This window comes from Polyodon spathula, chromosome 5 (assembly GCF_017654505.1).
Source record: "Polyodon spathula isolate WHYD16114869_AA chromosome 5, ASM1765450v1, whole genome shotgun sequence".
Classification (NCBI taxonomy): Eukaryota; Metazoa; Chordata; class Actinopteri; order Acipenseriformes; family Polyodontidae; genus Polyodon; species Polyodon spathula.
The window spans coordinates 19,300,144-19,315,513 of NC_054538.1; the positions used below are offsets into that span (position 1 = coordinate 19,300,144).

At 39.6% G+C, this 15,370-nt stretch overlaps 1 protein-coding gene across 1 annotated transcript in view; it reads left to right on the plus strand.

Annotated features, from left to right (window-relative positions):
- Positions 1-214: 214 nt before the first annotated feature.
- Positions 215-15,370, plus strand: part of ttc27 (tetratricopeptide repeat domain 27) — a 107,851-nt gene continuing 92,695 nt past the window's right edge. The window contains exons 1-5 of the mRNA XM_041249967.1: positions 215-485; positions 2,120-2,297; positions 8,921-9,050; positions 9,809-9,949; positions 12,284-12,386. Of these exons, the coding sequence (XP_041105901.1) occupies positions 395-485; positions 2,120-2,297; positions 8,921-9,050; positions 9,809-9,949; positions 12,284-12,386 (643 nt within the window). The 5' untranslated portion in view covers positions 215-394. The remainder of the gene's footprint in view (positions 486-2,119; positions 2,298-8,920; positions 9,051-9,808; positions 9,950-12,283; positions 12,387-15,370) is intronic.

Sequence of the window (15,370 nt, forward strand, 5' to 3'; positions counted from 1 at the left end):
TTTTGTATAAGAGACTACATCCCCGTATGTATTTGGAGACAGTCAGCAAAAATAAGCTGATTATACAAATCTGGTTAAAAAAAAACTATTTATTGTGACTGGTGCGCAAATAAATGCACCGAATCCGTTACTACACGCACATAAATAACTCACTCTAGTGTGATCACGTGGGTGAAAACCCTCAATCGGACGCACTCATGTACTCTTCCCAGAATGCCACATGACTGTCATGGCTGCTCACTGATTCTATTTGTAGCACATGGGCTGAAAATAAACATCTCACATATACAAAGTGTAGAAGAGAGCGACGAAGAATAATAATTCGAAAATTATAGTTCTTGGATTAAAACGTTACTGTCAGTCACTGAATAACAAATTCAAGAACTGAAGAGAAATGGTGCGGGCCGTGGAGCTAGCTGTGCTGAGAGGATTTCTCACAGAGAGAGAAACTACGGAATGGAAACAGAATGTATTTACTGTTGCAGGTTGGTAACAATTTTAGGAACTAACAAATACGTATGAATGTAGCAGCAAGGTGGTATGCTGTTTAAAATAAACACATACGTAATAATAACGACAAGAACGGATGAAATGAGTTTAACTTGTATATGTGTAAGTAAACGTGTAAAGCTTATGTTGTGGTATTTATTGCTACTGTCATTCCAGTTCATCTATTCTACTAGTCACTGCACAGTACCATGCAGCACAGCTTACCTGTTGTGTTAACGTGATGGTGAAACAATTAATCATTTTCCTTAGCTTGCTTTGACTTGCAGCTAACGATGCTGTCACTTGAACGTTAGACGTCAGTCAGCACATGCTATTCGATGGTAATACTGAAATGTATCGAAGTCAGATTTCAGAATATTATACAATTGCTAATTAAATACTATACAGTAATATGCTAAGCTCAGAAATACCACTGAAAGAATAGTAGTCGGATCTGTACTATAGAACACACAGAACCGCATAACAGTGATGGATAAGGACGGTGGATTTAGAGAGTGGAAATTGACTTTTTGTTTTAAATTAGTTGTAGATAACGTTGAATTGACATACGTGGAACATAAACTGCTTGTGACGTTTGTTATAACATTACATTTGGCATAACAAGTGCCAAGGGGTGTGGTTTGCATGCCAAGGTCTGTGTCAAATATGTACTGTATATTAAGATAATTTAGGCTGTAAGGTAATCTAACAGTGTTTCAAATGTTAAATGCTGGGAACAGGGCACAATTTAATTGCTCTAATGTGATACCAGGATTTATAAGTACTATACAATTCTGCAATGAAATGAAACGCCAAATATTGATTGTCCTTGCAGTGGTTAATTTTTTTGGTTCAATGTAAAAATTCAGGTCAGAACAAGAAATAGCCAAATTAACTGTGTACAGTACTGCAAAATAAATAAATAACAATAAAATTGTATTTATGAACTAATACTGCCCTGAAAAAAAACTCTTTCACAACAAAATACAGTAAAACCCTTGTACAAATACTGTTGGGATTTCCCCAATATGCTTTGCAGGCAAATATTGTATGACAGATCATAATTGCACTTCAGTCTAAATGTGTCTGTTGTGTTTCTGTAACTTGAGATGCCTTAGACTCTGATAGATATATCTTATTTGACGCCTTGGAGTTTCTGCTTTCATTCTTAATATATTTAGAACTACTGTGTTACTCCTGTTTGTCAATTAAAGGTGGGTCGCAATTTATTATTTTTTTTTACGTTTAAGGGTGGGTCGTCAGGTGGAACAGGTTGAAAATTTATAGTTATATTGTACTGTTGTTCTGTATTTAATGGTGAGCCTACTTAGGTGGTGGATAATGAGATGGTGGATGACTTAGCCAGGCCAGGGCTTAGACCAGATTTAATATAACAAAAAATAAAACTGGCAACTAATACGAGCCACAGTAAAGGTACATGGATTTGAAAACTTCAAGCAAAACTTTTTGATGCGCCTGTCACCAACCTCTATTAAGATTTATCTTGACATCTGTGCATTAGAAAGTGAAAGCTCTGGCTTTCAGATACAAAGCTACGGTTTAAATGAAGTCACGCCATATCGTAATTGTAATAAATCAATCACATGTTTCTTTGTCCTGCATGTTGCAGAAAGTGGTCCTTTGCTGCAGTCTCTGCTGGATGGGAGTTTTGAAGGCATTTTATTGAATCCGGTCATCCTGGACATCTTTACAGCGGAGAGTGTAGCCGAGGAGAAAATTGACAGCTATCTGGAGAAACAGATTCTAGCATACCTGAATGCTTCAACGGAGGATGACAAAGCTGAGAGGTACAGTGCATCACAGCAAAGTCACCTTTATATCTTAAAAGTGAAAATAAAAATTGTTTCAGTCTGTCCCTGGAGCCAGTAAGGTATATGAATACAGGGTGACCTGTAATACTGGTAGACGGTCACTTTTGCAATACTGCTGTTTTGAAGGGTGGCATATTCTAAGACAGGTGATGTGTGACGCTGTGAAATTGCTGCATTGTGCTTTTTTTCATCTAACACTAATTCTGTGAAGACACATGGTGCCAGGTCTGTACATCAAAGTGCACAGCTCATCGTTGAGCCAAGGCTCTATTCAATCCGGCCAGCTGTGTGAGAAAGCAGGAGGAGAAGACTGCAGATTAATGCAGTGCATTTTCAATCGGCTGTGTGAGAAAGCAGGAGGAGAAGACTGCAGATTAATGCAGTGCATTTTCAATCAGCTGTTTGAGAAAGCAGGAGGAGAAGACTGCAGATTAATGCAGTGCATTTTCAATCAGGCTGTGTGAGAAAGCAGGAGGAGAAGACTGCAGATTAATGCAGTGCATTTTCAATCAGCTGTTTGAGAAAGCAGGAGGAGAAGACTGCAGATTAACGCAGTGCCTTTTCAATCGGCTGTGTGAGAAAGTAGGAGGAGAAGACTGCAGATTAATGCAGTGCATTTTCAATCAGCTGTGTGAGAAAGCAGGAGGAGAAGACTGCAGATTAATGCAGTGCATTTTCAATCAGCTGGTGGACAAGGGCCCGGCAGTGACACATTACAACTTCAGTTTAAGGGAGTGCGAGTTTGAGTGGAGACACAATGTGCGCTGAATTATTTGGTCGGGACCTGAAGATTTTCTTCTAGCTGTAATTTTTTGGGAACCGACAGGAACTTTCTCATGTCAGCATCAGCATTAGCTATTTTTTTTTTGCACAGCTTATCCATCCTCAACACATTTGAAATGAAATAGAAATATTAAGCTTAGCCTATAACCTTTGTCTTTAGTTAATTATAAATGTATAACTATTTGGTTCTGGAAAGTTTGGAATTTCTGTAAGGTTTGGAGTCTATATCTTTTTCAACATATTCATGATCGCTTTTAAGGTTTTATTTAACATGTCCTTAATCATAAATCAGTGTTGAACAGTCCAGGGATGCTAGAAAATAAGTCTGCTGTTTTGCAGTTCAGTCAATTCCAGGTGTTAATATATGCTTGATTAGCCCCAGTGTATTAGTTCAGGTGCTTGATTAGCTCCAGTGTATTAGTTTTACTTATAGTAAAACCAGGGAATCCTTTTTTTTTTCGCCAATTATTTTTCTTATTTTCTCCCCAATTTGGTAAGCCCAATTAGTGTTTTTCAACCTAGCTCACCGCTGCCACCCACACGCTGACTCGGGAGGGACGAAGACGGACACACGCGTCCTCTGAAACGTGTGCTGTCAGCTGTCCGCTTCTTTTCATCCTGCAGGCCATCCATGCAGTCACCACAGAGCTACAGTGTCGGAGGACCACGCAGCTCTGGGCAGCTTACAGGCAAGCTCGCAGGCACCCGGCCAGTCTACAGGGGTTGCTGGTGCGAGATGAGGACACCTTGGCTGACCTAAGCCCTCCCCTCTGGGTGACACTCGGCCAATTGTGTGCCACCTCCTGGGAACTCCCGTCCACGGTTGGCAGTGGAATAGCCTGGACTCAAACCGGCGACTTCCAGGCTATAGGGCGCATCCTGCACTCCACGCAGAGTGCTTTTTACTGGAGCCCCAAAACCAGGGAATCTTATTTCCTTCCTTGCAGTTATATTTGTTTAATACGCCTGTCTGCGAAAATTTCATGTCCGTATCACAAATCAGCAGTTTCATCCAAAGGGAGTCTAGCTGCAAGCATGTTCGATTTAATATTTATTATTAAGAACATAAAAAAGTTTACAAACGAGAGGAGGCCATTCGGCCCATCTTGCTCGTTTGGTTGTTAGTAGCTTACTGATCCCAAAATCTCATCAAGCAGCTTCTTGAAGCATCCCAGGGTGTCAGCTTCAACAACATTACTGGGGAGTTGATTCCAGACCCTCACAATTATCTGTGTAAAAAAGTGCCTCCTATTTTCTGTTCTGAATGCCCCTTTGTCTAATCTCCATTTGTGACCCCTGGTCCTTGTTTCTTTTTTCAGGCTGAAAAAGTCCCTTGGGTCGACACTGTCAATACCTTTTAGAATTTTCAATGCTTGAATTAGGTCGCCACGTAGTCTTCTTTGTTCAAGACTGAACAGATTCAATTCTTTTAGCCTGTCTGCATATGACATGCCTTTTAAGCCCGGAATAATTCTGGTTGCTCTTCTTTGCACTCTTTCTAGAGCAGCAATATCTTTTTTATAGCGAGGTGACCAGAACTGCACACAATATTCAAGATGAGGTCTTACTAGTGCATTGTACAATTTTAACATTACTTCCCTTGATTTAAATTCAACACTTTTCACAATGTATCCGAGCATCTTGTTAGCCTTTTGTATAGCTTCCCCACATTGTCTAGATGAAGACATTTTTGAGTCAACAAAAACTCCTAGGTCTTTTTCATAGATTCCTTCTCCAATTTCAGTATCTCCCATATGATATTTATAATGTACATTTTTATTTCTTGCGTGCAGTACCTTACACTTTTCTCTATTAAATGTCATTTGCCATGTGTCTGCCCAGTTCTGAATCTTGTCTAGATCATTTTGAATGACCTTTGCTGCTGCAACAGTGTTTGCCACTCCTCCTACTTTTGTGTCGTCTGCAAATTTAACAAGTTTGCTTACTATACCAGAATCTAAATCATTAATGTAGATTAGGAATAGCAGAGGACCTAATACTGATCCCTGTGGTACACCACTGGTTACCACACTCCATTCTGAGGTTTTTCCTCTAATCAGTACTTTCTGTTTTCTACATGTTAACCACTCCCTAATCCATGTACATGTGTTTCCTTGAATCCCTACTGCGTTCAGTTTGAGAATTAATCTTTTGTGCGGGACTTTGTCATAAACTTTCTGGAAATCTAAATAAACCATGTCATATGCTTTGCAATTTTCCATTATCAATGTTGCATCCTCAAAAAAATCAAGCAAGTTAGTTAGACACAATCTCCCTTTCCTAAAACCATGCTGACTGTCTCCCAGGACCCTGTTACCATATAGGTAATTTTCCATTTTGGATCTTATTATAGTTTCCATAAGTTTGCATATAATAGAAGTCAGGCTTACTGGTCTGTAGTTACCTGGTTCAGTTTTGTTTCCCTTTTTGTGGATCGGTATTACGTTTGCAATTTTCCAGTCTGTCGGTGCCACTCCTGTGTCAAGAGACTGCTGCATGATCTTGGTTAGCGGTTTGTAAATTACTTCTTTCATTTCTTTGAGTACTACTGGGAGGATCTCATCCGGCCCAGGGGATTTGTTTATTTTAAGAGCTCCTATTCCCTTTAACACTTCTGCCTCAGTTATGCTAAAGTTATTTAAAACTGGATAGGAACTGGATGACATGTGGGGCATGTTGTCAGTATCTTCCTTTGTAAAAACTTGTGAAAAGTAATCATTTAATATATTTGCTATTTTTTTTTCTTCATCTATGATTTTGCCATTTGTATCTCTTAAACATTTAATCTCCTCTTTGAATGTTCGCTTGCTGTTGTAATATTGGAAAAACATTTTGGAATTGGTTTTAGTTCCCTTAGCAATGTTCATTTCTATTTCTCTCTTGGCCTTTCTAACTTCCTTTTTGACTTGCTTTTGCAGTTCCGTGTACTCTTTCTTTGTACTTTCTTTTTGGTCCTTTTTTAATGCTCTGTAAAGTGCCTTTTTTTGCTGAATATTTTTTTTAATTGATCTATTAAACCATTTTGGCAGTTTAGTTTTACATTTAGATTTGTCTACTTTAGGGATGTAATTGTTTTGCGCCTCTAGTACTACATTTCTGAAGAACAACCATCCTTCTTCTGTGGGTGTTTTCTCTATTTTACTCCAATCTACTTCTGTTAGTCTCTGTTTCACACCTTCATAGTTTGCTTTTCTAAAATTGTAAACCTTAGCTTTAGTCATTACTTTTAGGGTTTTAAGAAACACTTCAAATGAGACCGTGTTGTGGTCTGAGTTTGCCAGTGGTTCTCTGACCTCTGTTTTAGTTATTCTATCTTCGTTATTTGAAAAGACTAAATCAAGGCATGCCTCCCCTCTAGTCGGTGCCTTGACAAATTGTGTTAGGAAGCAGTCATTTGTCATTTCCACCATTTCGATTTCATCCTTCGCGCTACCCACTGGGTTTTCCCATTTTATTTGGGGGAAGTTGAAATCCCCCATTAGTATGGCTTCTCCTTTGCTACACGCATTTCTAATGTCATTGTATAACAGATTATTGTGCTCACCATCTGAATCTGGCGGTCTATAGCATGCTTCTATTATTATGCCCTTTGAATTTTTGTCCGTTATTCTGACCCATATTGATTCGGTTTTATTTTCTTTGTCCAGGTTTAACACCTGGGCTTCAAGACTGTTTCTTATGTACAGCGCTACCCCTCCTCCTCTTCTGTCCTGCCTGTCTTTCCTATACAGTGTATACCCACAAATATTATATTCGTCCCCATCACTCTCAGACAACCACGTTTCTGTAACACCTATCACATCATAGTTACCTGTTAGTGCAGTAGCTTCAAGTTCTAGAATTTTGTTTCTGATACTTCTAGCATTTAGATATACATTTTTTGCAAACAGCAAGAAAAAAAAATACAGTAAAAAAGATATGATTTATTTATTAGAATTTGAGTGGGATATGAACCAAGGACTAAAAAAAGGTGAGAACTCTACTCGCTTAGCCCAAATACAGCAATTAACAGTCATCAGGTATTCTCACAGCCAACACAGTTCGTGTTTTCCCATTCAGGTTGTATGCACATTTTGATGCCAGACGTTCATTTTGAGGTACACACCCTTGAAGTAACTTACAAAAATGATGGTGATTAAGTAGATTCAAGAAAATGCACAGAGTCCTTTTCTTCAGTCAGTTGCCAGGTTTATTGAAATATGCAGGGAGTCTGGTCCCAGGTACAGGACAAACAGAATACTCATCATTACAATGTTTGCATGACATTAAATACCCTTCTGTATAGATGGTCCACCTCCCCTTTCTCTGACACTTAACCAATGGTCAAGGTAATTTAATTTATTGTGTGTGTGTGTGTGTGTGTGTGTGTGTGTGTGTGTGTGTGTAGTCTAGTGTGACAACCTCTGAACTCAGTGCATTCTTCACACTCCTGGAGACAACAGGTCCATACATCTGCCTTTTGTTATCTTCTTGCGACCCCCTTTGATCCTAGTGGCATTATCTCTTTTGATCTCTCTGAAGTCTTTAGAGCCTGTTCCCTTCTAGTCCACAGCATTGTTATCTTGTTAGCTTGCAGTCAATGTTGGTCAAGAGCTTGTAGACGCAATGTCTCTATCAATTGTTAGCAGTACATGCAATTTGAACCAAACAGTCTGCTATCTGCAATATTAGTCTCTTTTCAGAAAAGATCACCAGTATAGCTCTGCCAGTCCACATGCATAGCAAACTCCTAATCAATTCTCGATCCATGTTTTCCAACAACCTTATATACCGTAACACGAGTACATATCTACCTGAGGAGCGGTCTGTGTTGTATGGGGCTACACTGCTGTGCCTATCACAAGAAACAAAAATAAATGAGCAAAACTGATTAAAAAGAAATTTAAAACAAAACACGGCCGGCAGGAACAGAAACTAATGGATTTTGTTGTAAAACTCAACTTGTTCAGTAACACTGTAGGCCAGGGGTGTCCAGTCATGGTCCTGGAGGGCCATTCCACTCCAGGTTTAACAGGTACAATGAGATAATTAACTGCTTCAGGGTCTGGATGAAGGTTTAATTGGCTCAGTTAACGATATTTAGAACTGGGCTGGAACAGACCTTGAGTGGGAGGCCCAACTTTGGCCACCCTTACTAAGGGCATTAATGTAACAGTGTCAGGTGTAGGGCTGCTTTAACCAGATGTGTTGCTCCTAGAATGTTTTACCTCTTCTGTTTTTCCAGCATTTGCTGACGTGGAAAGCATGAAACAGCAGAGAAGAAAAACTCAGTGAATACTGAATCATTAATAGGGACTGTTTAAAATCTAATGCCTATATGATTTTTTTTTAATTTAATGGATTTTTAAAGCTGTATTTCAATTATTATACAATCTGTTACACTGTTTAATTACACAGTACACAGAGAGATGCCTACCCTGTAATTCTACCTTTATTCACCCAGCGAACACTTATTTGAAACATAAAATTTAACGGAAAATACTAAACTCCTCACTACTGTACTGACAGTAATCGGCTTAGCTGAGTTCACAGTGGAAGCGGCTTGAAAAACCTTTAATGTGTCTTCACTATGGCAATGGAAAGTCTGACCAATTTCAAACACTAGTGTTTTGGGTCTCTTGTTTATATCTTTAATCCCATTTTATGTTATTAAAGCCTGTGGTTGAATAGGGTGTCCAGGATATTAGTAGTTCTACTGAAGGTGAATCGGTCAGATGAAAAAATACCACCTTTTTTGTGAAGTTGGTTGTAGCAGCCACTGCTCCTGTGTCCAGGATTACAAGTGGTTAATGGATTTTCATTCTCTTTCCTTGCAGGGAGATGGTGTTGTTTCTGCTTGGCGTGGCCTGTTTGCAGCTGTTTGCTCAGAGTAACTGGACTGGGCCTCCTGTTCAAATCCAGCCACAGGACTTCCTCCCTGCCACTCTCTTCCAGCAGTTTGCAGAGGTATGTCTCTGTCTGGCATTGGTAGTGTTGCCCATGGTGGATAGACTATGCTGCAGTACTCTGTCTTGCTTCTGCACAGGTCTGCCCTAAAACCCCTTAGAGTGTGTCATTCATTCAGGCATCATCGAATTGTTTTCATCAAGTTGCGTGTTGACCATAATATCAGTGTTCCTAACTTGTTAATGCACTGCTGCCACTGTAAATGACTGCGTTTTCCAACAAGAATTGATTTCAGCAAACCCCCAGTGATCTAATTATATTAACATCTGTTATTGTGATATTTGTTAAATGCAATAATATGAAACTGTTATTACTGTATAGAATAATTATATTATATACAGTCAAAATAATTATATACAGGGCAACGGAAACAGTAACAAAAATCACAGGTTTTTGCATCTGTGTTTTTCCGTGTGTATTCTCCGAGCAATTTTGTCAGAATTCAGTCATCGAAGAGTCTGTCTCAACGCTTCATGTGCACATACTTTCTGGTACAGTTATTTCCTGCAATTCTAAAAAAAAATATTAGAAAGGCTTCAGCTTCGACTGTATTTTCATTTCCCCCCCCGGCCCCCACTCCATGCCCCTACTATTTGTAGAGCACAGTGCTCCCTTGTTATTTTACGACTGAATAATTCACAAATTTTTGTTAGCCAAGTTGAAAGTAAACTGTACATGTACTGTAATGTTAGTGTAAAGAGTCTTCACAAAGACACATGCCCCAATGTTTCACCTTTTTTCTATTTCTTGCCCCTCAGCCTCAAGCAGCAACAGCTGCCATCTTGAGCAGTCTGGTCCTTGATGGTGAGTCAATCTACAGCCTGGTCTCAAACCCTGTATTACTGCTCTTAGCCAGAGTGATCCTTGTGAACTGCAGCTCTAAACTGGAGAGCTTTCAGGTGGGTAAAAAGTTCAGTCGATAAAAGTTCTTTCTACTGTCTATCCAAGTTATTAAATATGATTAATCTCTGCGCATTTTTAATAAAGGTAATGATCTTGTAGTAGCTGTCTTGCATAATAATGTTTTAAAAATCAATAGAATCTAAAAAAAAAATAGCTTAATTTGGTCTTTTTAAAATCGTTTTTTATTATTACTTTTAGTAGATGTAACAAATGTTACCTTTCTCTCCTATTACCCTAATAAAAGCGATTTAGGGACCTGATAACTCACAAACCCCAAGTGACAGAGCAACACAGTTAGGCGTACTGTTTAACCATTCTGGGGTAACCCCTAAACAGCAACATTATTAGCAGTTCATAAACACGGAGACAAAAAACACTCCAAGGTTTATAACTAAATCAACAGTTTATTATGTTGGTCAGGATAAATGCGCCATGCTGGATGTTGTCGCAGCGTTCACGACAGCTCTGGTTACAATGCACACGAGTAGCTCTGCAGACACATGCTTGGCAGTCATTTAAATCAAAGTAAGTAAACATTCCAGATACGTATATACATCCGTAGCACCTATCAGCAATCCTTGTACAAAATAAGACAATTATGATTTTTACACAACTTTAACCCCTTTTTATATGAGCTTAAAACCACACCATTGTCCAGAGAGAGAGAGAGAGAGAGAGAGAGAGAGAGAGAGAGAGAGAGACTCAAATCAGCACTTCCGTAAATAGCAGCACGCATTTCTCTCTCTATCCAGAATGCTTTGCTCCGATTAATCTGTTAATCAGTTCAGCCCTAATATATATATATATATTAGTGCCTATAGAAAGTCTACACCCCCTTGAACTTTTTTCACATTTTGTTGTGTCAGTGCCTCAGAGTTTCATGCAGTTAAATGAGTTTTTTTTTCCCACTTATCTACACAACATACTCCACACTGTTAAGGGGAAAAAAGCTTTTATTGGAAAAAAAAAAAATATATATATATATATACAAAATACAAAAATGAAAGATCATAATTGGATAAGTCTCCACCCCCCTGAGTTAATACTTGGTGGAAACACCTTTGGTAGCAGTTACAGCCGTAAGTCTGTTGGGATAGGTCTCTACCAACTTTGCACAACTAGATTTGGCACTATTTCACCATTCTTTACAAAACTGTCCAAGCTCTGTCAAGTTCCTTGGGGAGCATTGATGGACAGCAATCTTCAAGTCATGCCGCAAATTTTCGATTGGATTTAGGTCAGGGCTCTGACATTTACCTTTTTTTTCCTTTGCCACACCTGTGCTTTGGGTCGTTGTCATGCTGAAAGGTGAACTTCTGTCCCAGTTTCAGCTTTCTTGCAGAGGGCAGCAGGTTTTCCTCAAGGACTTCTCTGTACTTTGCTCCATTAATTTTCACTTCTATCCTGACAAGTGCCCTGGTCCCTGTCGATGAGAAACATCCCCATAACATGATGCTGCCACCACCATGCTTCACAGTAGGGATGGTGTTCTTTGGGCGATGCACTGTGTTGGGTTTGCGCCAAACATAATGTTTTGCATTTAGGCCTGAAAGTTCCATCTTAGTTTTGTCAGACCACAAAACTTTTTGAAACATTGCTACAGAATCTCCTGTGTTTTTTTGCTTACTTCAAACGGGATTCAAGGTGGGCTTTCTTGAGTAATGGCTTCCTTCTTGCCACCCTACCCTACAGGCCAGATTTGTGGAGTGCTTGGGATATTGTTGTCACATGCACACTTTGACCAGTCTTGGCCATAAAAGCCTGTAGCTCTTGCAAAGTTGCCATTGGCCTCTTGGTAGCCTCTCTGATCAGTCTCCTTCTTGCTCGGTCATCCAGTTTGGAGGGACGGCCTGATCTAGGCAGGGTCTTGGTGGTGCAGTACACCTTCCACTTCTTAATCGTCTTCACCGTGCACCAAGGTATATTCAAGGCCTTTCATATTTTTTTGTACCCATCCCGTGATCTGTGCCTTTCAACAACTTTGTCCCGGAATTCTTATGAAAACAACTTGGTGCTCATGGTTGAGTCTATGGTTGAGTCTACCCAGCAGAGGGAACCTACAGGAACTGCTGAATTTATCCTGAAATCCTGTGAATCACTACAATTTAACACAAGTGGAGGCAACTTAGTGTGTGATTTTGAAGGCGATTGGTTACACCTGAGCTAATGTAGGATTACTATTACAAGGGGGGGTGGACACTTATCCAAACAAGCTATTTCAGTTTTTATTTTGAATTAATTTTCTACAAATTTCTAGAATATTTTTTTCACTTGGAAGTTGGGGGGGAGGATGTGTAGATGTTACCTGATTTTTCTTCTGCCCTCTCTAGCTGTTGCCCTGGTGGACCCTGCGATGTGTCTCCATTCACCAGCAGCTTCTAGAGGAGCGCTCCCCACAGCTCTTCACCGTGGTCCAGGACTGTGTGGAGGAAGGTACAGTATGACTCATTGTTGCTGTGCCTCAGTGGGAGTATGATAATGAGCTCCTGTTTGAAGGTTACATTGAACTGGAGCAGAAAAGTACATGCCAGAAGCTGTTTCATGGATGCAAATAAGACTCCTACTGCATAGCAGTTTCACCCATTCAAGATTTTAGCCCTTTGCAGTCCATTTATTCAGCACTTGTCAGGCGCGTCACGTCCAGTTTATTTTCACAGAGTAAAACAGGTTTAAAAGGCATTGAATCGCACAAGGACACCCAGTACTGTATCTTCAGGCAAGCCCCACCACTTGCTTTGCTGTATTTTTCTCATACCTCTTTATAGATGTGCATACTGATAAATCCTCTCCTGATCACTCCTTGTATCACCAAACTCCTCAATAATGCAAGTCATTATTTTATTACTATAAAATCAAATAAAATCTCCGTAAATGTCTGTGATATTTTTTGAGCGCTGGATGCAAAAGCAGCTATTTCCTTTGTTATGTCTGTGTTCTCTGTAATGCATGGGGCTATGAGATACGCCCTTTTTTCGGTTTCATTCAGCTCCTATTGGTCTCACTCGGCTCTTGAATGCTTGCATGGCTGTGTTTTATTTTTCAGATTTTATGACATACAATGCACTGTACATTTTTTGAGACTGCTAACTAACGCTGATTGAGAGGAGACAAAACAAGTGCTGTATTTCAACAAACATGGGACTATCACAGTATCTCAACAGGGGTCTCTGCCAATGTAAAATCTGAACTCTATATCGTGCATGTCTGTGTGGAAACCTGTCTCTGTTTGTGATTGTCTTTATCTTATGAAACAATTACATTGTAAAGCAATAGGACTTTCTATGCCCCCTACCTCCAGCCCACCCCAGAACATTTAACATCTGATTGAATGAAAGCCAGGATCGCCAAAGCACACACACTGCACAAGCTGTCTCTCTCTGAAAAAGAACTAAAATCTCCATATGGCATTTTAATTATATATACAAACAGGTATTTGGGCAGTTACAAATAAATGAGAAACCATAAAGAAAGTGATTTCTATAATTTCTAATTATTCTGTTGAAAGATGTAAATTAGAGAGTCAGCTTTATAATAAAACAAATTACATCACATGCATAAAATGAAAAACATGTAAAAACTAATTTCATACTTTGACAAAAGTATTTGGGCAATCAACATATTTTGTATGAAACCCATTTGCTGCTAATTCTTGACAGTTTATCTTGATTGAAAACCAACACCAGATGATAATCATAGAATAAATAAATACTTAATCATCAAGTGCTGGAAATGGACTTGGAAATTTTGTGATTAATAAAAGCAACAATCTCCAAATGACATTGATACTAAATGAAAAAAGAGAAACAACCCGCAGGGTCCCTGTCTGCCACAGGGGTCACTCGTGCGCTCCCTGCCTAGGCGGTGCTCGGCCAATTGTGTGCCGCACCCTGGGAACCCTCGGTCATGGTCGGCAGTGATCTCCAGGCTATAGGGCACATCCTGCACTCGGACCCCTTTTTAAGTTTTTAAGCATGTTTTTTTTTTTATTAAACTTACATGACATAAGCAAGTTAATGTTTGTTTTTATTAGCACTATATTGTCTTACTTTTTTTTTTTCCTATGGTAACATAAAATTAAGCAGAAAATGTCAATTTTGTGCTTTAGAATAAACATTTACTATATTTAATGCTTAGTATTGCAAATAAGCCCAAACTAGTGGTTGATTAGCAATAGCTCTTGCCTTGTTTGTGCCTGCACTGAAAGTATTTTGTGTGGCTTCTTTTGTGGGTTCAGTTGTTGTTATTATTGTTGTTATTATTATTATTATTATTATTATTATTATTATTGAAGCTCAAAAAACAGGAGGGAAAGGAAGGTGCCACAAACATAGGACTTAACAAGAACAATTGAAAGTGTACATCTAGGATGCCAAACTCAAGGCCCACGGTCCGAATACGGCCCCCCAGTGGTTTTAATCCGGCCCTGTAAAGGTGGTTTCTCAAAGTATTTAGGCCTGCGATGACTTGTCAATTAGGAAATTGCATGTGAAAACTACAAATCCCTTCAGCCATTTTGAACGCAACGGAAAGAATTAAGTGTTACAGAAGAGCTTTTGGAGGTTGCTGCAATGCACGGCACCGCCATAGCAAATGACTTATTTCAGCAACTGGAGAGATGCGTGAACCAAATTAAGTTGCCATGGGAGCAATTAGTGGGTCTGACCACAGACGGAGCGCCTGCGATGTGTGGCGAAAATACAGGGCTGGTTGCTTGGAGGCAAAAAAAAGCTACAGGAGGAAAATTGTCCTGGGACACAGACAACTTATCACTGCATTCTACGCCAGGAAGCGCTGTGTGGGAAGGTGCTGAAGATGGATCATGTAATGAGCAGGATAACAAATACTGTTCATTTTATGAGTGCTCGAGGTTTGAATCGCCACCAATTCCAGGCATTCCTTGAGGAGCTTAATGCTGAATATGGTGGTTTGCCTTAGCACACAGAAGTTCGCTGGCTGAGTCGGGGCGCAGTACTCAAGAAGTTTTTTGAACTACGGGGAGAAATCAGACTTTTCGTGTGAAACAAAGGGAGACAAATATCAGAGCTCTCAGATGAAAACTGGCTGTGCGATCTTGGATTTCTATGTGATGTAACTGAGCATCTTAACACTTTAAACATGAAACTGCAGGGCAGTAAACGGGTCATAACAGATGTATGAGGGTGTCAAAGCGTTTCAGCTTAAATTACGTTTGTGGGAGAATCAATTGCAGCAAGGAAACCTTTCCCATTTCCTGAATTGCCAAGCCATCTCCAACTCGCTCACAAATGTCACTTTTCCAAGTGCTGGATTCGCTGCAAAACTGAACTGGCTGCATATAGAATTTGAGCGCCGCTTCTCTGATTTTAACAAACAGCAATTCGGTTTCCAGCTCTTCCAGGGGACATTCGGATGGAACTGATTGATTTGCAATGTAATAG